The following is a 27,541-nucleotide window of genomic DNA, read 5'->3' as shown; positions in this document are numbered from 1 at the left end:
TTTCCTTTAATGTGGTCTTTGACTTGCCTTGTCCGTCACATTTGCCTCATCCTAAAGTTTAGAAGGAGAGGGGACCACATTGAGACATAGAAAATCTCAACGTTCTGAATAGACATCTGTGGGAAAACAAGTTCTTGATGATGGAAAAGTACAGAATTAGATACTATAGGGGAATCTAATTTAAGCAAACATAGAAACACAGAAAACCTGCAGCACAATACAGGCTCTTCCGCCCACAAGGCTTACCCTTAGCCCTCTATTTTTCTAAGCTCCAGGTACCTACCCAGGAGACTCTTAAAAGACCCTATTGCTTCCGCCTCCACCACCACCACCGTCGGCAGCCCATTCAACGCACTCACCACTCTCTGCGTAAAAAATTTACCCCTGACATCTCCTCTGTACCTACTTCCAAGTACCTTAAAACTATACCCTCTCGTGCCAGCCATTTCAGCCCTGGGAAAAAGCCTCTGACTATCTGAGGTTTAGAGGAATACCTTCAATAAGGAAGATAAAAACAAATTATTATATTTATTTAAGGAGTCAGCTGAAACTTAAGGGTGAAAGAGATCAGGGGTATCACAGGAATAGGGAAGTGGATTTGGACGATAAATCAGGATTGTAGCAGGTTTGAATCGTCGTATAGCCTATCCCTGCTCCTATTTTCAAAGGCGGAGGCTTGACCTTGGCAGATTTAGAAGTGTGGGGCAGTGTTGTGCATAAGAAATAACACTAGTGAATTTGGAAAGCTATTTGGGTTGTCAGCAGTCAGCACGTCTTCATCAATAACTTCATCTGCCTGCTCTTTCCGTTTTCTCCAAAGCGGAGGATTTGATGACGTTCCCTCCGTGCTCAAAGAGCGGCGAAGCGAAATGGGAGCGAAGGCAAACCGGAAGTTAAACCACCTGTCGGCCGGCACAGGTCACGTGGTAGTTAATCTGTGCCGGACGTGACGTTTGGTTCAGGGAAGATGGCAGACCCGGACGAGGATCTGATGCTCTTCAGTGTCAGCGATTTGCCGGTGCGCGGTTACGGCTTGATGGAGGAGATCCGGCGGCAGGGAAAACTGTGCGACGTGACCCTGCGGGTAAGGGCCCGGTAGCGGGAGTTAGGGGCATCTCAACCGTCTGCTGATTGCTCCACTTGATGGGGAAGCTGTCGGGACGTCTGGTTGGTGGCGAATGTATGGGGTGGTTGGGTTTGTGCTCTTCCTGCTTCACTAATATCTCGTGAATTAACGGCCTTTCTTTATAGATTGGTGATCACAAGTATAGTGCCCATCGCATTGTGCTGGCTGCATCCATTCCCTACTTTCATGCCATGTTCACTAACGATATGATCGAATGCAAGCAGGACGAGATCGTCATGCAAGGAATGGACCCTAGGTTAGTCATGGACTCTTTTTCTTATCTCTGTATTCCCATATCGTTAAAATTTGTTTATTCCTCGCCATTATCTTGCTGCAGTGCAGTGCTGTTTGCCAGCTGTTTGGACGAATGTAATACAACGTTAAGTGACCTTGGATAATTGGCAGGATAGATACAGAGCTGGTGTTTCCCTCGTCTGGTTGCCTAACACCAGAGATCACAGTTTCAAAATAAGGTTAGATAAGAAGAGGAAGAAGGGTCTCGGCTTGAAATGTCAACTGTTTATTCCTTATCATAGCTGCTGCCTGGCCTGCTGAGTTCCTTCAGCATTTTATGTGTTACTCTTCACTTTCAGGGTAATAGATCTTTGCAGTTCTCCAGTCAAGAGGGTTGTCTGTGAGGGTTTCTCACTGAGTATGTTCAAAGTGGAGATTGGTAGGAATTTAAGTATAAAGGAATCGGGGGGTGGGGTTAGGGCAGGAAAATGGTGCTGAGATTAAATAAGAGCTTTTATCTTAATTGACTGGCATAACAGGATCTATGATCAGGGGTACCTCCTCCTTTTACTTCTAATTATATTTACATAGTAGTGTGTATATGACCTAAAGGAGAAGGGGACAGCACTAGACCTGTTGGGAGATCAGGCTGTGTATATGTCCTAACAGAGAAGGGGACAACACTAGACCTGTTGGGAAATCAGGCTGTGTATATGTCCTAACAGAGAAGGGGACAACACTAGACCTGTTGGGAGATCAGGCTGTGTATATGTCCTAACGGAGAAGGGGACAACACTAGACCTGTTGGGAAATCAGGCTGTGTATATGTCCTAACAGAGAAGGGGACAACACTAGACCTGTTGGGAAATCAGGCTGTGTATATGTCCTAACAGAGAAGGGGACAACACTAGACCTGTTGGGAAATCAGGCTGTGTATATGTCCTAACAGAGAAGGGGACAACACTAGACCTGTTGGGAGATCAGGCTGTGCAAGCAGCTTGGGACCAGACACCATAATTTTAAACACAAAAGATCCTTCAGATGCTGGAAATCCAGAGCAACACACAAAATGCTGGAAGAACCCAGGAGATCAGGCAGCATCTATGAAAATGAATAAACAATCAGAGTTTCAGCCAAAACCCTGCTTCAGGACTCAGAAAGGGGGAAGTTGCCAGAATAAAAAGGTGGGGAGGGGAGAAGGAGGACCAGCTAGAAGGGATAGGCGAAGCCAGGTGGGTGGAAAAGGTAAAGGGCTGGAGAAGAAGGAATCTGATGGGAAAGGAGAGTGGACCATGGGAGAAAGGGAAGAAGGAGGGGCACCAGGGCAGGTGAGGAGGAGATAAGAGGCCAGAGTGAGGAATAGAAGAGGAGAGCTCTTGTGCCATGAAGAGGCCACTCTTAGGGTGGAGGAACAACATCTCTTATTCCGTCTAGGCATCCTCCAACCTGATGGCATGAACATTGATTTCTCCTTTTGGATTTTAAAAAAAAACCTTCCTCTTCTCTTTCCTATTATGTTGGAGATCAAGACATTGTACGAGACCTGGTTCTGACTACACAAATTGGCTGATGTGAAGCTGCTTAAAATTTCTACTACCTGCCTAGTTGTTAACTGCAAACAATTGACTGAAAATACCCATGCAGCAGGAACTGAACATAGCTTTTGATCACTTGATAAGTTGTTGTTATTATAATAATAATAATAATAATAATAGTGGTTAGCTCAACATGAACAGATGTCTTCAGGGGAGATGGAGAGAGACTCTGGATTATAAAGTATATATGGAAAATGCCTTGGACATGAGTGATTGTTAACTTTTTTGATGTTTGTATGATAGGATTATGACTGAAGTCTAAGGTGAATTTGTCTATCTTGTAGTGCCCTGGAAGCACTTATTAACTTTGCCTACAATGGTCGACTGGCGATAGACCAACAGAATGTGCAGTCATTGTTGATCGGTGCCAGTTTCCTGCAACTACAGAATGTAAAAGATGCATGCTGTACCTTCCTCAGAGAAAGGTAAGTGTGGAGAGTAGGAGAGATTGCAGTCATGTATAAGCATTGTCACCATTTTGCTTTGGGCTCAGCATGTCCGGGCTGACTTCACAGAAACGTACAATTCTTGAGTCAGACAGAGGAATAATTAAATCAGAATTCTGGTTTTTGATTACTTTTTTTCAGATTTCTGCTTGAAAGTTTGCGTGAACGTTGGAGCAGGGCAAATTGTGTTCGGCTGCATTACCTCTCTCATGTTCAAATGGCTGGCTGATGATTAAGTTGCTTGAAGCTGAAACGTGTATGGACTTGCTAATGCTTGGCTACTGGACAAGCTATTGCAGGGATAAATGTAATCTATGGAGTTCCACCCCAGCCACGTAATTCGGTAAAAATCAGGAATGGGAGTATGAATGTGAATATGGGCAGGTTTACTAGAGCTGTTGAGAGTGGTTTAATCTAATATGGCAGGGAATGGGAACCAGTATGATAGAGCTGAGGATGAACCAGCAGGTTTACAAGTAGATGATGGGTGTAACATGAATGTAAGGAAGGACAAGCCAATGACTGGGTACAAAAGCAGACAGAGCAAAGAGTTAAATTGTACCACAGGGGAAAAACTCAAAAGGACAAAGAATGCTGAACTGAAGGTGTTGTATTTAAATGTGCGCAGCATTCGGAATAAGGTGGATGAACTCGTGGCGCAATTAGAGATTGGGGGGGTATGGCGTTGTGGGCATCACTGAGTTGTGGCTGAAAGAAGGCCATAGTAGGGAGCTTAACATCAAAGGATATACTTTGTATGAAAAGGACAGGCAAGAAGGCATACGTGGTGGTGTGGCTCTGTTGGTAAAAGATGGAATTACATCTTTAGAAAGAGGTGACATAGGGTCAGAAAATGTTGAATCCTTGTGGGTGGAGTTCAGAAACTGCAAGGGTAAAGAAACCATTAAGGGAATCATATATAGGCCTCCAAACAGTACCCGAGATGAGGGGTTGAAATTGCAATGTGAGCTGGAAAAGGCAAGTAATAAGGGTAATGTCACAATTGTAGTGGGGGACTTCAATATGCAAGGGGTTTGGGAAAATCAGGTTGGTGTCAGATCGCAAGAGAGAGAATTCGTTGATTGCCTACAAGATGGCTTTTTAGAGCAGCTTGTGCTTGAGCCTACTAGGGAAAAGGCTATCTTAGATTGGGTGTTACGTAATAGCCCAGATCTTATGAGGGAACTTAATGTAAAGGAACGCTTAGGAGGCAGTGATTATAATATGATTGAATTCATACTGCACTTTGAGAAGGAGAAGTATAACTCACATGTATCGATATCGCAATGGAATAAAGGGAATTAACAGAGGCATGAGAGAGGAGCTTGCCCAGGAGGATACTGATGAGGATGATGGCAGAGCAGGAGTAGCTGAACTTCCTAGGAATAGTTCACAAGGTGCTAGATAGATGAGTCCCACAGAAGAAGAAATTCTCAGATGGCAGGGGTAGACAACCGTGGCTGACGGGAAGGACTGCATAAAAGCCGAGGGAAGGACTGCATAAAAGCCGAGGAAAGGACATATAGGGTAGCAAAAATGAGTGGGAAGTTGGATGCTTGGGAAGCTTTCAAAATCCAACAGAAGGCAACTAAAAAAGAAGGGAAAAGGTGAAATATGAGGGCAAACTAAATAATAATATAAAGCAGGATACTGAAAGTTTTTTTAGTTATATAAAGAGTTAAAAGGGAGATGAGAGTTTATATTGGACAACTGGAAAATGATGCTGGTGAGGTAGTGGTGGGGGACAAAGCAGTGGCAGATGAACATAATGCTACTTTGCATCATAACTGTGGAAGACAGCAGTAGTGTGCCAGAGGTCTGTGAATGTCAAAGAGAAGGAGTGAGTGCCATTGCTATTATAAAGGAAAAAGTGCTGAGTAAACTCAAAGGTCTTAAGGTGGATGAGTCACCTGGTCCAGATGGACTACAGCCCAGAGTCCTGAGGGAGGTTGCTGAAGAGATAACAGATGCATTGGTTATAATCTTTCAAGAATCACTTGAATCTGGCATGGTCCTAGAGGACTGGATGATTGCAAATGTCACTCCACTTTTTAAGAAGGGAGTATGTCAATGATTTGGACTATGGGATTAATGGATTTGTGGCTAAATTTGCCGATGATACAAAGATAGGCAGAGGAGCGGGTAGTGTTGAGGAAACAGAGAACCTGCAGAGAAACTTAGATAGTTTAGGGGAATGGGCAAAGAAGTGGCAAATGAAATACAATGGTGGAAAGAGTATGGTCCTGCACTTCGGTGGAAGAAATAAATGGGCAGACTATTATTTAGATGGGTAGAGAATTCCAAATGCATTGGGAATCCTTGTGCAGGATACCCTAAAAGTTAACCTCCAGGTTGAGTCGATGGTGAAGAAGAGGAATACAATGTTGGCATTCATTTCTAGAGGTATAGAATATAAGAGCAGGGGTGTGATGTTGAGGCTCTATACGGCACTCGTGAGACCACACTTGGAGTATTGTGTGCAGTTTTGGGCTCTTAATTTTAGAAAGGATTTACTGACATTGGAAAGGATTCAGAGAAGATTCACGAGAATGATTCCAGGAATGAAAGGTTACCGTATGAGGAACGTATAGCAGCTCTTCGGCTGTATTTCCTGGAGTTCAGGAGAATGAGGGGGCATCTCGTAGAAACATTCCGAATGTTAAAAGGCCTGAACAGATTAGATATGGCATAGTTATTTCCCATGGTAGGGGAGTCTAGGACAAGAAGACACGACTTCAGGATTGAAGGCCGTCCATTTAGAACAGAGGTGGAGAAATTAATTTAGTCAGAGGGTGGTAAATTTGTGGAATTTGTTGCCATGAGCGACCATAGAAGCCAAGTCATTGGGTGCATTTAAGGCAGAGATAGATAGGTTCTTGATTAGCCAGGACATCAAAGGGTATGGGGAGAAGGCAGAGGAGTAGGGGTGACTGGAAGAATTGGATCAGCCCATGATTGAATGGTGGAGCAGACTTCTGCTCCTATATCTTATGGTCTTCTGGAAATTATAGGTCTTAGCCTAACCCTAGTGGTTGGGAAAGTGTTGGAGTCTATTATTAAGGATGAGATTTTGAGGTACTTGGAGACTAATGATAAAATAAGTCAAAGTCAGCATGGTTTCTGAAAAGGGAAATTTTGCTTGACAAATCTGTTAAAGTTCTTTGGGGAAGTAACAAGCAGGGTGGACAAAGGAGAGGCAGTGGATGCCATTTACTTGGATTTTCAGAAGGCATTTGATAAGGTGCCACACATGAGGCTGCTTAACCATATAAAATCCCATGACGTTACAGGAAAGATACTGATGATGATAGTGGAGTGGCTGACAGGCAGGTGGCAGCGAGTAGGAATAAAGGGGGCCTTTTTTGGTTGGCTGCCAGTGACTAGTGGTGTTCCTCAGGGGTCAGTACTGGGACCGCTACTTCTCACATTGTTTGTCAATAATTTGGACAATGGAATTGATGGCTTTGTGGCAAGATAGGTGGCCACATACATACCAACAGAAGATAGGTGGAGGGGTAGGTAGTGCTGAGGAAACAATGCGATTGCAGCAGGACTTAGACCAATTGGAAGAATGGGCAAAAAAATGACATGGAATACAGTGTTTGGAAATGCATTTCCATTTAATGCATAATAATGTATTTTGATAAAAGGAACAATAGTGCAGACTATTATCTAAATGGGGAGAAGGTTCAAACATCACATGTGCCGAGGGACTTGGGGGTTCTTGTGCAAAACTCCCGGAAGGTTAATTTACAGGCTGAGTCTGTGATAAAGAAGGCAAGTGCATTGTTGGTATTTATTTCAAGGGGAATAGAATATAAAAGCAAGAAGATAATGCTGAGCCTTTAACAGACACTAGTCAGGCTGCACTTAGAGTATTGTCAACAGCTTTGGGCCCCATAGCTCAGAAAGGATGTGATGTCATTGGAGAGAGTCCAAAGGAGGTGCAGGAGGATGATTATGGGAATGAAGGGGTTAACATATGAGGACGATTTGGCAGCTTTGGGCCTGTACTCACTGGCATTTAGAAGAATGCGGGGTGATCTCATTGAAATCTACTGAATGTTGAAAGGACTAGGTAGGGTGGATGTGGAGAAGATGTTGCCAATTGTGGGGTATCCAGAACTAGAGGGCACTGCCTCAAATTGAGGGGCGACCTTTTAGAACAGAGGTAAGGAGGATTTTTTTTTTTAGCGAGAATAGTGAATCTGTGGAATGCTCTGCCAGACTGTGGTGGAGGCCAAGTCCGTGGGTATATTTAAGTTGATAGTTTACTGATCGGTCAGGGTATCAAAGGATATGGCGAGAAGACAAGTATATGGGGTTGAGTGGGATCCTGAATCAGCCATGATGGAATGGCCTAATTCTGTTCCTATGTTTTATGGTGTTATCATGCAGCTTCTTCTCCACTTAATAAGATCTTAGCAGATCTAAGCCTGGTCTTTGCACCAGTTTCCTACTCCATGATTTTTCTCCTTTGTACATTAAAAATTAAACTCTGCCCTGAATAATCTCACCTCCTCAGTCCTCATTGGTAGAGAATTCTAAAGATTCATACTACCCCCAAAAAAGAATAAATTTATTCTCTTTTCTGTTTTAAATGAGCATGTTGACTGCAAGTCTGCTGGCGGGCTGTCCTGTTTTTTAAATTTTAGAGCTGTAATGTGGAATGGGCCCATCCAGTCCTTCGAGCTGCACTGCACAGCGATCCCCGAATAACCCCCCGACTTAACTCTAGCCTGGCCTAGGGTTGGAGGACTGTCTGTGAGGGTTTTGTCTTGCTGCTATTCTGTTGCTTGCTGTGTTCTGTGTTGTTCTGCTGAACACTTTGGGCATTCTGTGTTGCAGCCAGAAGGTGTGGTGACATTTGCAGGCTGTCCCCACCACGTCCTTAGGTTGTATTGTTGATGCAAACAACACATTTCATGATACTGTTTCAATTTACACATGATAAGTAAATTAATCTGAATCTAGGTGACCCCTTATTCTGAAGCCATGTAGTTACTATGGAGTGTACATCTCTCAAATATATGAGTCCAGAGCTTATTGAGAGAGTCTTTATTGCTGATATACGGATGGTATTGCAACATTGAGAGTCCACTGGATATCTAGTTCCAAGGATGTGGGTGCTGAATTTCAGCTGATTAGATCTGGCACACGTTTGTAATTCCATTTCATTTCACTTGGCAGGAACTTCAAAGGAGAAACAAATTCAGACAATTGAATTAATTTCAAGATATTTAGTCGATTACCTTCCATTTTTTAACATGCTATTCCTCGGTTGCCCTTGAGTCCTGCAGCAGCATTGCTGAATGCCAAAATATATTTCAACACTGGTTTGAAGTACTGATTACATCATTTAGATTTGAATTTATAATTCACTCTAGTGCTAATGGGTTATGCTAATCCTTCTCAACACCAAAGGCTGGATATCATTTTCCAGTAACAACTGTTGCCTTCATCTTTCAGGCTGCATCCTAAAAACTGCCTGGGCGTGCGTCAGTTTGCAGAGACAATGATGTGCACTGTCCTTTATGACTCTGCCAACAGTTTCATTCATCAGCACTTTGTGGAGGTGTCCATGTCTGAGGAGTTCTTGGCATTATCCTTTGAGGAAGTATTGGAACTTGTTGCTCGAGATGAGCTCAATGTGAAATCCGAAGAACAGGTATGGGGATTTATAGTATTTGAGCGACTTGGTGGGAGCGCAGGTTTACGAAAAGAAAGCTAAGTGACGAGGGTGGATGATGATTGCAGGAAAAGCACAGGGAAAAGTGAAGGGTTTCATTTTAAATAATAAAATACCTTGGATTATTCCTGACTTCCTGAAAACCATGACTGCTGATTTATATCTCTTAAGTGATTAACACATATGTGGCCATTTAGAAATGTATATAATATCTCTTTTAAATCCTAAAAATGTAAACATAACTCCTATATGTTCATTCTATTAGCAAACTGAATCGATAACATGAGACTTGAGAGCACCAGGAATTTGGAGAAGAGTAGGTAGGGCTAGAATAGTTTTGGTATTTTGTTTAATGATTTGCCATTCCTTCTGTCCTGCAGGTGTTTGAGGCAGTTCTTGCTTGGGTACGATTTAATCGTGAAAATCGAGAGAGCTATCTGCCTCAGCTGCTAACCAAAGTACGCCTCCCCCTCTGCCGACCACAGTTCCTAACTGACAGAGTCCAACAGGATGATTTGGTTCGGTGCTGTCACAAGTGCAGGTAAGGTCACGTAGTAATTCCTCTAGCAATGTTCAGAAACAAGGTATAAGTTACACTTTGTCAGAGACAACTTTCTTTTTCATTGTCATAATTACAGATGAGCTAGATTGACCTCTCTGCCTGGGTAGATCAGCCATGATCACATTGAATGGTTGGACGAGCTTAGTCAGAGATCGAAGAATTCAGTCCATCAAATATTATTTGTAGTCCTAGCATTGCTTGGCAAGGAAAAGTATTTTGTTGGTGGAAGGAGTGGGTGAGTCTCTAATTGTCTTCTAGTGAAATCTCTTGGGGAGTGCTCTTAAATAATTATGGAGCAATACAGCACCGATATTTGCCTTTCAGCCCAATGTGTCCATACTGACCCCAGTGCCCAACCAGCTCCCAATTTCTTGCTTTCAGCGCATATCCCTCGTACCCTGCCCCTTCACATGACGTTGGCAAGGACCTGAGTGGTTATATGTAAAAATTGCACTCTTTGGGATGTTTCAGTAGCTTGCTAGCACTTCCAGGACCACATGGGCAGATGAATTCTAGATTTTGGTTGTGTGGGATGATAGTTTATTTTATTGTAAATCTGTGTAGCGCAAGACTGACTTTTTGTTTTGCAGGGACCTTGTTGATGAGGCAAAGGATTACCATCTGATGCCGGAGCGCCGACCACACCTGCCATCTTTCAAAACACGGCCAAGATGCTGCACTTCTATTGCTGGCTTGATCTATGCCGTGGGAGGTCTCAATTCTGCTGGTTTGTATTAACTCAGGATGTTCAAAAATTCTGGCTCCTTTGAAGGACATTTTGTGTTTCTCATTGAGCAGCTTTTGTGTTTTATTCATCAACGAACAGCAGAGATGTTAGCAATTTTTTCTCTTGGCTGGAGGCTTGTAGTAAGTTAGCAATAAGTTGCATTGTCTGAAATTTGATAAAAATTATTAAAGATCCACCTGCAGCAAGTATCATTCAAGGAATTTGGAAAATCTGTGTCCATTGCCATCACCCTAGGTTTCTGCTTCTGGATGACAGTCAAAGTCTTGTATCTGTGTATGTTTTTCATACAATTGTATCTCTGAATCGGACAAATTACAGAACACGTTACCCTAGTAATCGCATGCAGATTGTATGATTTATATTTATTTACTAAGATACAGCACAGAATAGGTCCTTCAAGCTGCGCCACCCAGCAATCTGCTGATTCAATCCCAGCCTAATCATGGGACAATTTACAATGACCTATTAACCTACCAACTGGTACACCTTTGGACTGTGGGAGGAACCCAGAGCACCCAGAGGAAACCCATGCGGTAACGAGGAGAACGTAAAAAACTCCTTACAGGCAGCGGCAGGAATTGAACCCACTACGCCAACATGCCGCCCCAATATAAGAATATTGAAATTGGCTCAAAAATGGAGGCAGCAGGGTTGTAATTGCTGACGTAGACCATGCATTGATATTTATATTCATTGATATAAATGTATTAGCCACTCACCCCCAGTTGGTGTGTTTGTATTTCTGGGAATGCTTTGGAAGAAGGGAAAGGATAACTGGCCAAATAGAATTTTTAAATGCATGCTGTGGACTTGCGGAAAGTACTGATTGGATGCTGTTGTCGTGAAGCATTTCAAATGTGGAAAGGCTGTGCGCCCTTGTGTGGGACCATTGAAACAAGTGGTCCATCTGTTGGCCCTCACAAGAGTACAATGCTAGCCAGCAATTTTGTTCACTTTTGTACATATTATTTAACTGTTGTAAGCAAAGTATTCTGTGGAACTAACTGGATAGCTAGATGCTAGATTGCCTTGGTATAATGGGAATGTATTGTAGATTCTACCTCTTGCTCATCTAACAGCTTCTCTGCTGCATGTTTGACTTTGCAGGTGACTCTTTGAACGTGGCAGAGGTGTTTGACCCCATTGCCAACCGATGGGAGCGGTGTCAGGAGATGATGACCTCCCGGAGCCGTGTGGGTGTGGCCATGGTAAACGGGCTCTTGTATGCAATAGGTGGGTTTGATGGGCAGTCGAGGTTGAGCACAGTGGAAGTTTACAATCCAGAGACGGACAAATGGACCAAAGTGGCCAGCATGAACAGTAAGCGCAGGTAGGAACAAATGGGCATGACCAGCCACACTGTGGACTATCCTGTGTATGCTGGACCTAGCAGCATCCCAAAGCAGCCCACGTGGGCGCAGCAAGTTCCCACAAACAGTGATGTGATAATAACTAGATAGTGTGTGGTAATGATGTTTACTCCAGACTAATGTTGGCCAGGACTGTATGATAAATCTGCTGTCCTTCAAAATTTTGCCATCTGTTCACTTTGTGTTTGCCTGATAGCTGACACCAACTTATTTGAGTTGGAGCCTGGCGTGAATCCTTCCCCTTCATGTCACTGGAGGGCCGGAACCGGGCCGAAGGTTCAAACCCTGCTGACACTACTGCACAGTCATCGGCATCATTATGTGCAGTGTCGTATGACAGAGGTGATCATGGTCTTGTCCATGACCGTGATTGTACTTGGCAAATTTTCCTACAGAAGTGGTATGCCATTACCTTCTTCTGGCAGTGTCTTTACAAGACAGGTGACCCCAGCCATTATCTATACCTTTCAGAGATTGTCTGCCTGGTGTCAGTGCTCACATAACTAGGCCTTGTGTTATGCATAGGCCGCTCATGCAACCATCAGTCACCTGCTCCCATGGCTTCACATGACCCTGATCAGGGGTTGCAAGGTCAGAGCTCAGCAATCAAGCAGAGAGAGAGGGAGGAAGAGAGCAGCTTAGTCACATTTAACTGGAGGTGATGAGAGAGTTAGTGGGATTTGGACAATCACATGTGGAGCAGCTGCTGCCAGTTCACAGCAATGACTTGTGCTCACCAGGCCATTCAGGATACGATATTATGTAGCCACAGCCCTTGCAGGCATTTGTTGCATGTTGCCTTGGTCGTTCACTCGACACAGACCAGGCAATGATGAGATTACCATTTCATTGCCGTGGGATGATCTGTGAAGGACAGTGGTTTGTAGAAATTCCCAGCACAGCAGGAAGTATCCCAAATAGATGACCTTTTGAAAATACAAGAGTGGGCACATTTGGATTATATGATTATAAAATACTGCAACAAATCAGTGTTATGAGAGGTATTAATAAATGAGTTAGCAGTGTATCTGCTACTAAACGTGAGAGGTTTTGGGGAGAAGAGAGGAAAAATTGAAGAATGGGAAAAAGGTCACTAAATTTGGTGCTTTAATGACTTAACAAGGGATTGCCTGCATAAATTAATAGCTGACTATATTGTGTTGTATTGGTCCACTTATATCGTGTCGATTCCAATGTCATGCTATATTAACAATTGAAGTCTAGTTGCAAGAAGGAGATTGGTATCCTTGGACCAGAGCACAGCACGTGTCAGAGAGAAGGGGAGAAGGGGCCATCTTTTACAGCAGCAATCCCTTACCCATTTGATTATCTTAATTTTTCTTTGTTTTATAGGCACTAGAATTCATTCTATATTCGGGGTCCCCAACCTTTTTTGTACCACAGACCGGTTTAATATTGACAATATTCTTGCGGACCGGCCGAAGGCGGGGAGGGTGTTAATCACAACCGGAATATAGGTGATAAGTCAACTATAAGTCACTTGTAAGTGGCTAATACACTCAATTTTGTTTCTAAAAGGGTTTATCTAACAAATTTAATATTAAACACACAGCGCATATTTTCCTCGCATGAATATAGTGTTAAGTCAATTATAGTCACAGCGATATGATGTTGGAAATGGAAGCAACGTTTTCAGTGCTTTCTTGGCTATCTCAGGATATTCAGCCTTGATTTTGATCCAGAATGCCGGCAGAGATGTTACGTCAAACATACTTTTCAGCCCGCCGTCATTTGCAAGCTCGAGGAGTTGATCTTCCCGCACTGACGTGGATGATTCACCGGGGACATTCACAAATGGGTCACGGACCCATTCCTTTGCACATCTTGGGTCATTTGCGGTTGGGAAGTAACGCTTGAATTCTGTCGACAGCGAAGATAGGTGATCGCCCACCAGCTATGAGAAGGACGGTGCAGCCTCAGTCTCTCGCAAAATCCCAGCTAATGTTGGGAACATGTCAAATATGCCCCTGTCCACTCGCAGTTCCAGTTCGGCTGTGAAAGCAGACACTTTATCTGCCAACTTGAAGACAGTTGTCATACTCCCCTGAGGTGACAAATTGAGTTCATTGAGCAGGTTGAAGATGTCACACAGATAAGTGAGTTTTGCTACCCACTCCTTGTCACTGAAGGGTGCTGCCAGTGGTGACTTTTTTCCTGAGAAGTCTCTGTAGCTGCTCTCTTAACTCAAAAACCCTGGCCAGGGCTCTCTCCCTTGATAGCCACCTGACTTCAGTGTGTAAGAGGAGGCGTCTGCTCAAACAGATGTGAGTTAAGGGCTTTTGCTTTGATGTGATTGTGACTTCAACAACATCACTCAATATGCTGTTAAGATCAGGTGACATTTTCCGGCTAGCCAGCATTTCCCTGTGTGTGATACAGTGTGTAGACTTGCATTCAGGAGCAACCTCTTTGACTCGGGTAGTGAAACCAGACAGACGTCCAGTCATTGCTGCAGCCCCATCTGTGCATGTTCCAACACAGAATGACCAGTCCAGTTTGCCTGACATGTAGTCATCAAAGACTTGAATAGTTCTGCCCCAGTTGTGTTAGTTGGCAGCGGCAGTGCACACAAAATATCCTCGTGCACATCGTCTTAAAATATATATCGCACATAAACCAGCAGTATTGCCTTGTTGACATGGGTAGACTCGTCGACCTGGATAGCATACCATGGTGACTCGTTAAGCCGTTCCAACAGCTGTGCTTCGATGCCCTCCGCTATGTCATCGATTCTCCTTGAAACTGTGGTAGCTGAAAGAGGAACCTGTGCCGTCTTGTTAGCTGCAGCTTCTCCCAACAGTTCACTGCACATGTCCTTGGCAGCAGGCGGAATCAATTCTTCACCAACAGTGAAAGGCTTCTTAGCCTTAGCAATACGGCTAGCCACTAAGTACGACGCTCTCAGAGCAGCAGCATTTGTGGAGGTGGTGGCTCTCAACACTTGCTTCTGTCCCGCTTGCTCACGTTTCTTCCGCTCCAAAAACTCAACGGGTTTGCCTTTAAGTGCAGGGTGCTTGGACTCAAGGTGCCGAAGCAGTTTTGAGGGCTTCATTGCCTCATTAGACAGCTTGTCTCCACATGTCACACATAGGGGGCTTGGAGCGTGCGAGTCACCGGTCACAGTAAAGCCATATTTTAAGTAATACTCGTCATATTTTCTGTTGAAGGAAGCTTTTTTTTTTGCAGTCTCGGCCTCATCATCATTAGGCCTTTTATGTTCCCTACCACCTCTTCCAAAGAAACTCTCAAGCGACGTTTGTTTCTTACTCATCGAGTAGTTGTAGGTTAATGACCGACTGATGACTTCGCGTGGGTAATGACCTCGCATGCGTTCAATTTCGACAGTGGGTGTGACAGGGAATGAGGAAAGGTGCAGCTGACTCATATTGTTTCCTCGCGGCCCGGTAGCACATGCTTTGTGGCCCGGTGGTTGGGGACCACTGTTATACAGTGGCATGCAAATGTTTGGGCATCCCTGGTCAAAATTTCTGTTACTGTGAATAGCTAAGCGAATAAAAGATGAACTGATTTCTAAAAGGCATAAAGTTAAAGATGACACATTTCTTTAATATTTTAAGCAAGAAAACTTTATTTCCATCTTTTTCAGTTTCAAAATAACAAAAAAAGGCAAAGTGCCCAAAGCAAAAGTTTGGGCACCCTGCATGGCAGTACTTAGTAACACCCCCTTTGGCAAGTATCACAGCTTGTAAACGCTTTTTGTAGCCAGCTAAGAGTCTTTCAATTCTTGTTTGGGGGATTTCTGCCCATTCTTTCTTGCAAAATGCTTCTAGTTCTGTGAGATTCTTGGGCCGTCTTGCATGCACTGCGCTTTTGAGGCCTATCCGCAGATATTCGATGATGTTTAGGTCAGGGGACTGTGAGGGCCATGACAAAACCTTCAGCTTGCGCCTCTTGAGGTAGTCCATTGTGGATTTTGAGGTATGTTTAGGATCATTATCCTGTTGTAGAAGCCATCCTCTTTTCATCTTCGGCTTTTTTACAGACAGTGTGATGTTTGCTTCCAGAATTTGCTAGTATTTAATCGAATTCATTCTACCCTCTACCAGTAAATGTTCCCCGTGCCACTGGCTGCAACACAAGCCCAAAGCGTGATTGATCCACCCCCGTGCTTAACAGTTGGAGAGGTGTTCTTTTCATGAAATTCTGCACCTTTTTTCTCCAAACATACCTTTGCTTATTGCGGCCAAAAAGTTCTATTCTGAACATCTAAACAAACCTGATGCATTTTGGAAACAAGTCCTGTGGACTGATGAAGTTAAAATAGAACTTTTTGGTGTAATACATACACTTTGAACTTTGGGGAAAAAAGTAAGTTGGGACCCACAGTGTCCAGAAATGAGTTCAATATTTGTGAGGGTACATGCCAAATTGAGCCTTAACTTGGGTATTTATATGTAGAGAAAGTGCAGCAGAGAGCCACCAGATTTCCCTGGTGTCAGGTAATTGAATTATACGGAACAGTTGGGGATCCTGGACTTTTTGGCCTGGAAGTAAGTTGCCTGTAGGGTAATTGCTCAGAGGGATATAATCAATTAAATCAAATCAAATCAAGTTTAAATATCATTCAAACCTTACGTAGATACAGCTGAACAAGACAGCATTCCTCTGGGGCCAAAGTGCAAATTCAAAATAGCAAGCAAGAATTTAAAAATAGCAAGAAACGTAATTCAAAATATTGAGCAAAGAAGCATGTTCACTCAAAAAAAATATATAGTCCTAGACCCTGAGTGACAATATCCAACAATCGATGGTACAGTCTTCCGGCAGTGTACAGATGCATGCATTCTAGCCTGTCATTCCACTGGTTGAACATGGGAGGGCAGCACCAGTGGGAGAGCTCAGGCCCAGCCGAGCTCAACCACACTATAGCACTTCAGCGTCTCTCACCTGGTCTGCAGTAGCAGACAAGCCCAAGGCTTGAGGCCTAATTCTCGCTACAGCTGAGGCTACACAGTTTTCATGTCAACTGTCCCTCCACCAGACAAGGGTAACAGGCCTGTGGCAATTTACGTTATCATTGTGCAACAGAGTCTTGCGATCGGAAGTAAAATGTCTTGAGACAATCTCCCACGATTATGCTGCACCAACTTCAATGCTTCCGAGTGGCATTGAATAAGGAAGTAACTGATAAGAAAAAGCTTGATTAGAATCATTACTTCAGTTGTGACAAGAACTTTGAGTCAAATCAAACTTGCGAAGAATGACACGCACATCATTTTGTACTTTTCTAAGTAGATAGATTTGACCTATTTCGTGCACACTCAGAAAAGTTATTTCTGTCTATGATATAATTGGATCCCTGGATTTCGGGACCAAATAACTAGTATCTCAGTGTATTTCTGTTCTTTGTTCTAGTGCAATGGGGACAGCTGTAATGGATGGACATATCTACGTTTGTGGTGGGTACGATGGGATCTCCTCCCTCAATTCAGTGGAATGTTATGCTCCAGAAACTGACAAGTAAGATATTTTCATGGTCCATTTTTAACCGTGAAAGATAAATGGTTAACTGAGAAAGATGCGTGAGATTCCGTGATGAATGAAGGAATTATGAAAATACAACGTTCAAAGTAAATTTATTATCCAAGTGCCTGTGTGTAGCCACATACTACCCTGAGATTGATTTTCTTGCTGACATTCATAAAGGAACATAAAAATACAATAGAATCAATGGAAAAACGACACACACTGACAAACAGTTAGTGTGCAAAAGAAGACAAACTGTGCAAATATAAAAAAAATAAACAAGCAAATAAATAATATTGAGAAACTGATTTGTAGAGTTCTTGAAATTAAGTTCACAGGTTGTGGAATCAGTTTAGAATTGATATGAGTGAAGTTATCCACACTGGTCAGGAGTCTGATAGTTGAGGGGTAATAACTGTTCCTGAACCTGGTGATATAAGGACCTTATGCTCCTGCACCTCCTTCCCAATAGCAATAGCGAGAAGAGAACAATACACATAAAAGTTGCTGGTGAATGCAGCAGGCCAGGCAGCATCTCTAGGAAGAGGTACAGTCGATGTTTTGGGCCAAGACCCTTCGTCAGGACTAACTGAAGGAAGAGCTAGTAAGAGATTTGAAAGTGGGAGGGGGAGGGGGAGATCCAAAATGATAGGAGAAGACAGGATGGGGAGGGATGGAGCCAATCAACTGTCCAGCTCTTGGCCGCATCCCTCCCCCTGCTGTCTTCTCCTATCATTTCGGGTCTCCCCCTCCCCCTCCCACTCCCACTTTCAAACCTCTTACTAGCTCTTCTTTCAGTTAGTCCTGACGAAGGGTCTCGGCCCGAAATGTCAACTGTACCTCTTCCTAGAGATGCTACCTGGTCCGCTGCATTCACCAGCAACTTTTATGTGTGTTGTTTGAAATTCCAGCAACTGCAGATTTCCTCATGTTAGCGAGAAGAGAGCATGGTTTGATGATGGATGCTGCTTGTGTTTATGTTGAGGTTTGTGTTGGCAAACTAAATGCAGTTCAAATTATGTATGTAGACTTTTTAAAAGAAGTGCTCAGTAATATTTGATACTGTGTATGATATGGAAAATATAAAATGGAAGGGATGCTGGTTAAGGGTAAGAACGTGGTATTTTTCATGAACATATTCACTTATGGTGAGATAGAAAGCACTGCTGCCTCTAATTTGGAATGTTGTATTCAAGGTCCACTACAAAGACTGGATAACCAACTTCAGGAATGAGTAGTAAACCAAGGCTTCGTCTATGAACTTTGGAATCCAGTATGATAATTATAGTCAATATTTATTATTTAACTAACATTACTATATTCTCTGATCATTATCTATTTGTGGAAGCTTGCTTCGACAGTGTCCTTCATTATAACAGATAACAATGCCTATATTTTGCAAGTACTCCATTTGATTCAAAACACTGAAATATCCAAAATGTAAAGGCTGCTTTGTAAATGCAAGGATTGTTATTAATGTTAATAGTATTGGCACCCATCTCTAAGGATATATACTATGACAATAAGATTATTTTGTGAAAATTGTAATGTAGCATTAAAAAGGAATACACAGGACTTTTGGTTAAACAGATTGTTTTATTTGCCATCTATAAGAAGAACTTTGAGATGATCAGATTTACAAGTTAGGGAAAGAAGTAGGATAGGTGGCAATCTGGAAAATAAACATAAAGGTTCACTTATTCCATTTATTAAATGGAATATCAAATACAGGATCAAAACCTGAGCAAATTAGCACTTGGGCCTCCTATCAACTTTCTTCGGACGAAAATATAGTAATTTATTCGTTTTTCATGACTCAGGAAGTAACCAAGTATTTTACAACCAGTAAATTATTCTTTGAACATAGTGACTCTGGTGCTGTAGGAAATTAGTTAATTTGCTTACAAGCTCCACTATACAGAAACAGCAAAATATTCACCTTGGTACTTCCATTCAGAGATGCATGCTAGGGAAGCGTTTAGGAATCATACTTTTTAATTGCAGTTATAACATCTTTTATGCTCATCTGAGGGAAGAAAAGGTCTGGGAAGCTAGAGTCTCCAGTGTATCTCCAGTAATGTAGTCATCAAGCTAGATCTTGTATTCAGATCTTTAGCATGGCAAACCCACATCTTCTGACTTGGGCAAGACTGCTACTAATTGGGCCACAGCTGTCACCAATAAAGAGTCAGTTAGCTGATACCAACAGCATTTTTTGATAACATTAATCTCACACTTTTTCTTAAGATTAACAGCCAAGCCACTCCTGTACAGTGTAAAGGAAGAATAGACTCCCAAACTAGAGATTAGAAGGAGTGATGAAAAAGTTCATCCAGGAGGTGGAACACACATGAAATGCTGGAGGAACTCAGCAAACCAAGCAGCATCTAAAGAAAAGAGTACAGTCGACGTTTCAGGCTGAGACCCTTCATCAAGACTGGAGAAAAAAAGATGCAACAGAGTAAGAAGGTAGTGGGAGGGGAGGAAGAAACATAAGGTGATAGTTGAAACCAGGAGGGGGGTGGTGGAGGGGTGAATTAAGGAGTGGGAAGTTGATTACTGAAAGAGACCACCAATCAACTTCCCAGCTCTTTACTTCACCCAATTCCAGCCCACCCCACCGGCCCCGGTTTCACCTATCACTTTTTGTCTTCCTCCCCTTCCCTCACCTTCTTACTCTGACTGCATCTTTTTTTATCCAGTCCTGATGAAGGGTCTCGGCCCAAAACATCGATTGTACTCTTTTCCATAGATGCTGCCTGGCCTGCAGAGTTCCTCCAGCATTTCGTGTGTGTTGCTTGGATTTCCAGCATCTGCAGATTTCCTCTTGTTTGTGATCTAGGAAGTGAGTTTTTAAGGTTATGAAAGTTCTTATAAAATAAAGAGGATAACATTAATTGTACTGATATGCCTAAATTTAGGTTTATCAGCAAAAGGTAATTGATCTTTGCTCTGGTTTCCAACAGATGGGTGGCAGTGACTGCGATGAATGCATGTCGCAGTGCAGCAGGAGTCACTGTGTTTGAAGGAAGGATCTATGTTTCAGGAGGCCATGATGGATTGCAGATATTTAACACGGTATGTTCTGACAGCCAAGCTCAAGTGAGGGAGAGAGGCAGTAATGGGGTACTTGAAGTGTGTAGTGGAAAATTTCAAATGGAACAAATGAGAAAACACTGGGTGAAAAACAGTTAACCAAAGTTCAAAGTAAATTTATTGTCAAAGGACATATATGTCATCATACACAACCTTGGAATTTCCTTTTCTTGTGAGCATGCATGGTAAATCCATAAAACAGTAGAGTCGATGAAAGACTGCATCCCATAGGAGAGACAACAGCTAATGTGCAAGAGTGCACAATGTGCCAGGCTACAAGGATAATAGAAATGGATCAAATATATGTACTCCCTCATAATTGCAACACAACTGGGCCAGTAATGCATTCCTCCTCTACAAATGCATCAGAGCAGTAGTGTGCACCACCTACATATAGTAGGGACTACAGCAATTTGCCAATTCAAGAGTTTCACTGTCTAGAAAATTAAGAATAGGCTGTCATGATTTGAATGTACTCCCCAGGATTTTCAAATTAAAATCTCGAACTTTCTACTCAATAGAGAAAGAGTATCTTCACGTAAAAGATTTTGGCTGGTTCATGTTATGGCCCATAAACAGCACCACTTTTGGTGCAGAAGGGAAAAGGTGATCAATGTCACCTTGTCATTAATTCCAGGGGTAAATGTGAAAACCGTACCTTGAACTTCATTCATTTGAAGTCCTTTGCAGAGAGGGGCTTCTGGACAGTGATGAAAACAAAAGTTTTGAAAAGCTGAAAAATATATTAGTTGAGGTTTTGGGAGATTTCTAGGTTAATCTGAATGAACAAGCTGAATTAAATTTCTTTTTCTAAGTCCTGTTTTAAATATTTTCTTTTTTTACATATATGTAAAACAGGTTGAATGTTACAATCATCACACCACTACCTGGTACCCTGCACCGAGTATGCTCAACAAACGCTGTCGCCATGGGGCAGCTACCCTGGGTAGCCAGATGTATGTCTGTGGCGGTTATGACGGCTCAGGCTTCCTGAGTATTGTGGAGGTTTACAACTCTTCTTCCGACCAGTGGTATCCTCTTGTTCCCATGAACACTCGTCGAAGTCGAGTGTCCCTTGTATCAAACTGTGGCCGCTTGTATGCCATTGGTGGTTATGATGGACAATATAATTTGAACTCTATGGAAATGTACGACGCTGAGATGAATAGCTGGACGTTCATGGCGCCCATGGTGTGCCACGAAGGTGGAGTTGGTGTAGGATGCATACCACTTCTCAGTGCATAGGGCAGTCAACGTTCTCTATATCGGGGAGTCTAGTACTTGGTACCTGTGTCAAAACAATGGTACGTTTGTGGGGTGAAAATTAGACACCATTTTTGATGGCTCATTGGTGGTGTCCAATGACTATTACAATCTCTTAACAAAGACTGGCAGCTGTTGCTAGTACTTCCTAGTCATCAATGTTCAGTCTGCAGGTGTTTTAAAGGCATCCATTTAGTAAAATAATAAATCACTTATAAATGTCTATTAAAAAACCAAATTAACTTATTAATCATTTGTTTCTGTAATTATGCAGAAAATTGTACAATTAAAGGAGTCCCTCAAACTAGTTTTGTCATGGATTAGGTGCTTTCTATCAGCATCAGGATCTGTGTGGGAAGTACTAAATTAGCATTCCAAAGGGAGTTCTTCTTCAGTTTTGCTAGGGGTGCTCCATGTCTTCCTTGTGTCCGTGGCTAATGGGCAATCTACCATTTCAGAAAGGTTGATTGTTTGATGCATATATGTTTGTCTAGTTACTGATACAAGTTGTAAAGATAATAGAATTTTATGCCCTGTTAATATTTGTTAGAATACTCTAATTTTGTATGAATGTGTTAGTGTTCAAATGTGGAAGAGTCTGTTTATACATTTCTAGGATGATTTTTAATGCAGTCTGCTACTGTTCCTAAACCAGATAAAATTTGCACATATATGATAATTCAGTTTTCTGATTCTAACCTTTGTCTCACTCCTCTTCTAATTCAACCTTAATTCATGTGCTATTTGTCCTTTGGAAATTCCGTCAAGATTTTCAATGTTTACAACAATCTTGATATTTAACATAGGTCTTCACTTTTCTTTCCTTGTTTGTTAGAGTAATGTCAAGAATGAATATCTGATTAGAATTAATCATTGGTCATGAACTCCCTTTAAAGGGCGTGTGTATGATTTTACGTGTGAATGTTTGAGCCAGATAATTGTACAGTGGTGGCTGAATATAACACTACAATACATTCTTAATGTTTGTGAGTCAGCTATTGAAATGTCATGTGTTGATGACCATAATCCCACACAGGAGAAGTTCTTATTTTCTATTTGTGACATTTACCCACGTCTACTGTAGCTTGTGTGGGTGCAGTTCAAAAATGACCATAACCCATGCAGAAAATCAAAATTCTGCAACAGGTCTTTCACCAAGATGTTTGTTAGTGATCTCCATTTGGATTTCTAAGATCTCTCTGGTTGAAATTGCCATGTTGGATTAAGCAATGGAATATAAAAGCTTGACTTGCATAAGTTCAAAGATGTTGAGGGACACAGGTGAGATCCTGGTACAGAGGGAGATTGTTCCTCAGTTTGCTGAATTTTATGGAAAGTGGCAGCATAAAACATAGGAGAAGAATTAGGCTATTTGGCCCATCGAGTCTGCTCCGCCATTTAATCAGACTGATTCACTTCCCTCTCAGTCCCATTTTCCTGCCTTCTCCCTGAAACCTTTGACGCCCTGACTAACCAAGTCCTAGCAACCTCTGTTTTAAATATACTCAATAACTTGGTCTCCACAGCCATCTGTGGCAATGAATTCCACAGATTCACCATCCTCTGGCTAAAGAAATTCCTTCTCTCTGTTCTAAATGGTCATCCCTCTATTCTGAGGTGTGCCCTCTAATCCCAGACTCTCCCACAAGAGAAAATATCCTCTCCACATCCACCCTTTCCAGGCCTTTCAATGTTCAATATATTTCAGAGACATCCCCCCTCCTCATTCTTCTAAATTCCAGTGAGTACAGTGAAAGCCAACAAATGCTCCTCGTAAGTTAACCCTTTCATTCCTGGGACCATTCTTGGGACCCCAATCTATGCCAGCTCATCTTTTCTTAAATAAGAGGCCCAAAACTTCATACAATACTCCAAATGCCATCTGGCTAATGCCTTATAAAACCTCAGCATGACACTTTTTATATTCTAATTCTCATGGAATGAATGCTAACATTGCATTTGCTTTCCTTATCACCAACTCAGCCTGCTAGTTAACCTTTAGGGGACCCTTCACAAGGACTCCCAAGTCCCTTTGCACCACTGATATTTGAATTTTCTCCCTATTTCTAAAATAGTTTACACCATTATTCCTTCTACCAAGGTGCATGACCGTACACTTCCCTACATTATATTCCATCTACCACTTTGCCCATTCTCCCAAGCTGTCCAAATTCTTCTGCAGACTCTCTGCTTCCTCAACCCTACCTGCTCTACCACCTATGTCTGTATCGCCTGCAAACTTGTCCACAGAACTATCAGTTCCATCAGCCAAATCGTTGTCGTGCTGTATAGTATGAAAAGAAACGGTCCTAATACCGGCCCCTGCAGAACACCATTTGGCAGCCAACCAGAATAGGCCTCCTTTGTTCCGACTCTTTGCCTCCTGCCATTCAGCCAATCTTCTATCCATGCTAGTATCTTTCCTGTAATACCATGAGCCCTTATCTTGTTCAGGGGCCTGTATATAACTCCCATCAGGGCCTTTTTCACCCTTGCAACTTCTTAACTTTACCCAGAAGGATTCTACACCTTATGACCTTATGTCACCACTCTAAGGATTTGATTTCATTTTTTACCAACGGAGCCACCCCACCTGCTCTGCCTACCCACCAGTCCTTTCGATACAAGGTGTATCCTTGGATGTTAAGCTCCCAACTATGATCTTCTTTCGACCCCGTCTCAGCGATGCCCACACTATCATATGTGCTAATCTCTAAATGCACTACAATAACTACATTTCAATAGCTGGATAGATGGGAGTGGGGTGTAGTTAAGTTTTCCATATGTTAGAATGGATGTGATGTGTATATAAACCACCTGCAATATTTTGTTCAACAAAAAACCACTGGCTGTATGATTATAGATGCTGTCTTTGCAAGTATGAGGGTATCTAAAGAGGTTGTTTTAAGCAGGAAGATAACATTTAGCTTAATTTTGCTGCTGTGGGATACTTTTCCTCCTGGAGGTATATTACATAATTAATTTCTTTGTCTTAATTGCATTCTATTCTTAATATTGTACTGTTAACTACTATGTACTAATGAAATATTTGGAGTAAAAATTTGAAGTGCTTGGATAGTTAATTTGTAGAACAGGTATTCAGTAGTGAATTCCACTCAAATCTAATTAAGGGGTTCTTCCAGCATTTTGTGTTGATTAGGGGATTGAGTTCATTTATTTATTGAATGTAATTGATTGTCAGAGTGATGAGATTGCAATCGAGGTTCAGATATTACAGTCTCTAGATAATATTGTTACACCAAAATTACTTTCTAGCATTTTGTTTTGTTTTCATCTACTTCAGTAGATGTCAGTCCTCACTTTACACAGTTTAATGGTAAGTGTCTGTGTTTTGCTGCCACTATATAGTTATCCTTAATATATGCTAACAGTAAACCTTAGCTCATGAATAAAAATGGAAGTGATTTCTGTCATTCTCTTCCCTGCACATGGGGGGAGTTTTGGATATCTGTTACCCCTGTCTTTGCTCTGTTTGTAAATAACTTTCGGGTCTTGTTGATATCACGGTTGCATTCAACAGCTGGAAATGGTTAATTCACATCACAAAGTGTGCCTGTTGTTGCACATTGGTCTCTACCACAACTGGTTAGATCTGATAAAATACACCAGAGAAACTATATCTCATTGAAATACAGTTCATTTCAGATCAAAAAGAAAACTTCAGATCAAAAAGTAAATGACTACTCTGCCCATCATGACTGTGCAGGTACTTAATTCATTTGATCCTATTCTCCTGCTTTTTCCCTACAATCCAGAATGTTTCCTTTTTAAATATATTCTCATATAAAGTGTTGGTATTACAAATTCTTCTCATTCATTCTGCATTTCATATGTTGCTTCAAATTTTTAAGTATTAGACTTGAAAATGTGACTGGGAGAGACTTCTACCAAATGGATTGCAGTGTGGAATAACTATTAAAGTTTTTGTTACAAAAAAAAACTTTATAATCTCCACGCAGTTATCTCTGGAACACATAATTTTTTTTTGCACTGCTTGGGACCTATGTTCAATGTAATTTCTTTTAAATGTAAGGTTCCCAGAAGGATAGTTCAAACCTAATTAAGGGTACACAAGTACTTTTCTGTGTTTATGTTATAGAATGTTTAGTTCTATCAGACTTGAGAGTCTGTATGAGTTTTCTAGTCATTATTCTACTAACCTTACACTTGTATCTTTTTGTCATTTAATGTGGTTGATAAAGATTAACTGAACAATGCACTTTCCACAGGACACCTGAACTGAGTCCTTAGCTAGTGACCTTTACTGGACTGTAGTGGGAGCTTGTGGGAAGCAATGTTACTGAACAACTTGTTCATTCGTAATACACTCCTTTAATGACTTTTCTGATTTTTGACACTGCAGTTCAAGGTGTGATCTTTCTTGAGTCTATGGATATTTTACTACATTAAAGGTGCAATAGAAAGGTGAAATGTGAGGATAATTTGATCCCTGTGCTTCCATATTCCTCCTCATATCCAGCGTGAGGACATTTCTCTGACTTGGAAAGATTAAGATGGAAATATAAGTTTGTCACCATCAGAAAGTGGCTAATGGAGATCTCTTGCATGGAATATGGACAACATGGAAACATATTTCTATTTGTAGTATGTTTATGACAACCCCCTAGCAAATGATAGGTCACACTTCAGTTCATGAATGAAATATATATCCTTTCTCGGAGGTGTAAACAGTATCTTGATTACCAGATTATTTTGAAATACATGAATGTTTTCAATGTAAAAACTAATAAATTATGTGCATCCGTACTGAGCCAAATCATATGAATCTGTGTTTTATTTATTATTAGCAGGATGTTACCAGTTCTTTGGACTATAGCTCAAAGTTTGATTGCTTAATCACCCATGGTGTGTAACCTTCTAGTATATACAAATTGGTGTCTAGTAAGCAGTATTCTTAGTTCAAATTGTTGGCCAACAGTGGGAAGTGTTGGAAAACCATGCAATTAGGAGTATTCTATTCCTTGTATGCACAGATCCTCAGTCTTTGTCTCTTAATAAGATGGCTCAAGTAAACTACAGTCATCTATTACTTCTTCCTTCTAACCTGCTTCCAATCTGTGGTGTCTGCTCTGTGGTAATTAGTATATTTATTTCTGAAATTGTAGGAGCACTGTCTGCATTACCTAATTTTTACATGTTTTTCTTCACTTTTAAATCCAAATGCCATCTTGTCATTGGTCAGTTGATTTATTTCAGACTGTAGAAGAACTGTTTCCCTTTTCATAAATCTCCTAGATTCAATCATTTAGTAAAGAATTCCATAAAATCTATCACATACAAAGCAGCCACTGAGCTCAGCTGGTCTGTGCTGACAGTGTGCTCTTATGCTTCTAACCCCTTTTTCCACCTTTCCTTGGATGCAGAAATTCCATGTGTTAGTAAGTTCCATGATCTTATACCTGTGCAAGCAAGATTAACACTTAATCTGCTGTTCAGTATTTTTATTTTAGATAATTTTGCTAATTCTTTCACTCTAACTCCATATCCTTCTATTTGCTTAATACCCAAAAATCTGCATGCCAACATTTTCATCTTTAAAATCCTGCTTAAATCCTACAGGTTTACAATGCATTATGTCTACACCAGTAAGTTGTGGCTCAGCATCAATTTTTGATATTGCTCAACTGAAGTGTTTTGAAAAGTTTGTAAGTGGAAGTAGTTGTGCTATAGCTGGAACGAGTGACCAGATGGATCTCGGACTCAATGAAAACTTCCGTATGTGGCAATCTTTGTGCTTCCATGATAGGGCTGCAGGTTATTACGCTAGGGTTTAACCTAAGGAGGGCTGATATCACAGAGATGGTGGTGTTGGGCTTCATGAACGACATAAGTCACTAAGAGTTGATGGGATCAATCTCAGTT

General features: G+C 41.6%; 1 protein-coding gene across 1 annotated transcript; it reads left to right on the top strand.

Annotated features, from left to right (window-relative positions):
- The first annotated feature begins 957 nt into the window (after positions 1 to 957).
- Positions 958 to 26,446, top strand: klhl18 (kelch-like family member 18). The gene is made up of 10 exons (XM_063057136.1): positions 958 to 1,084; positions 1,252 to 1,382; positions 3,240 to 3,380; positions 8,871 to 9,069; positions 9,471 to 9,631; positions 10,243 to 10,379; positions 11,508 to 11,730; positions 17,168 to 17,272; positions 20,245 to 20,356; positions 21,233 to 26,446. The coding sequence occupies exons 1-10, from the start codon at positions 968 to 970 to the stop codon at positions 21,617 to 21,619; spliced, it is 1,713 nt and encodes a 570-aa protein (XP_062913206.1). The 5' UTR covers positions 958 to 967; the 3' UTR covers positions 21,620 to 26,446.
- Positions 26,447 to 27,541: the final 1,095 nt, after the last annotated feature.

This window comes from Mobula hypostoma, chromosome 1 (assembly GCF_963921235.1).
Source record: "Mobula hypostoma chromosome 1, sMobHyp1.1, whole genome shotgun sequence".
NCBI lineage: Eukaryota > Metazoa > Chordata > Chondrichthyes > Myliobatiformes > Myliobatidae > Mobula > Mobula hypostoma.
Note: the sequence above shows the minus strand (reverse complement) of the source record. Positions and strands in the feature narration are given on the sequence as shown.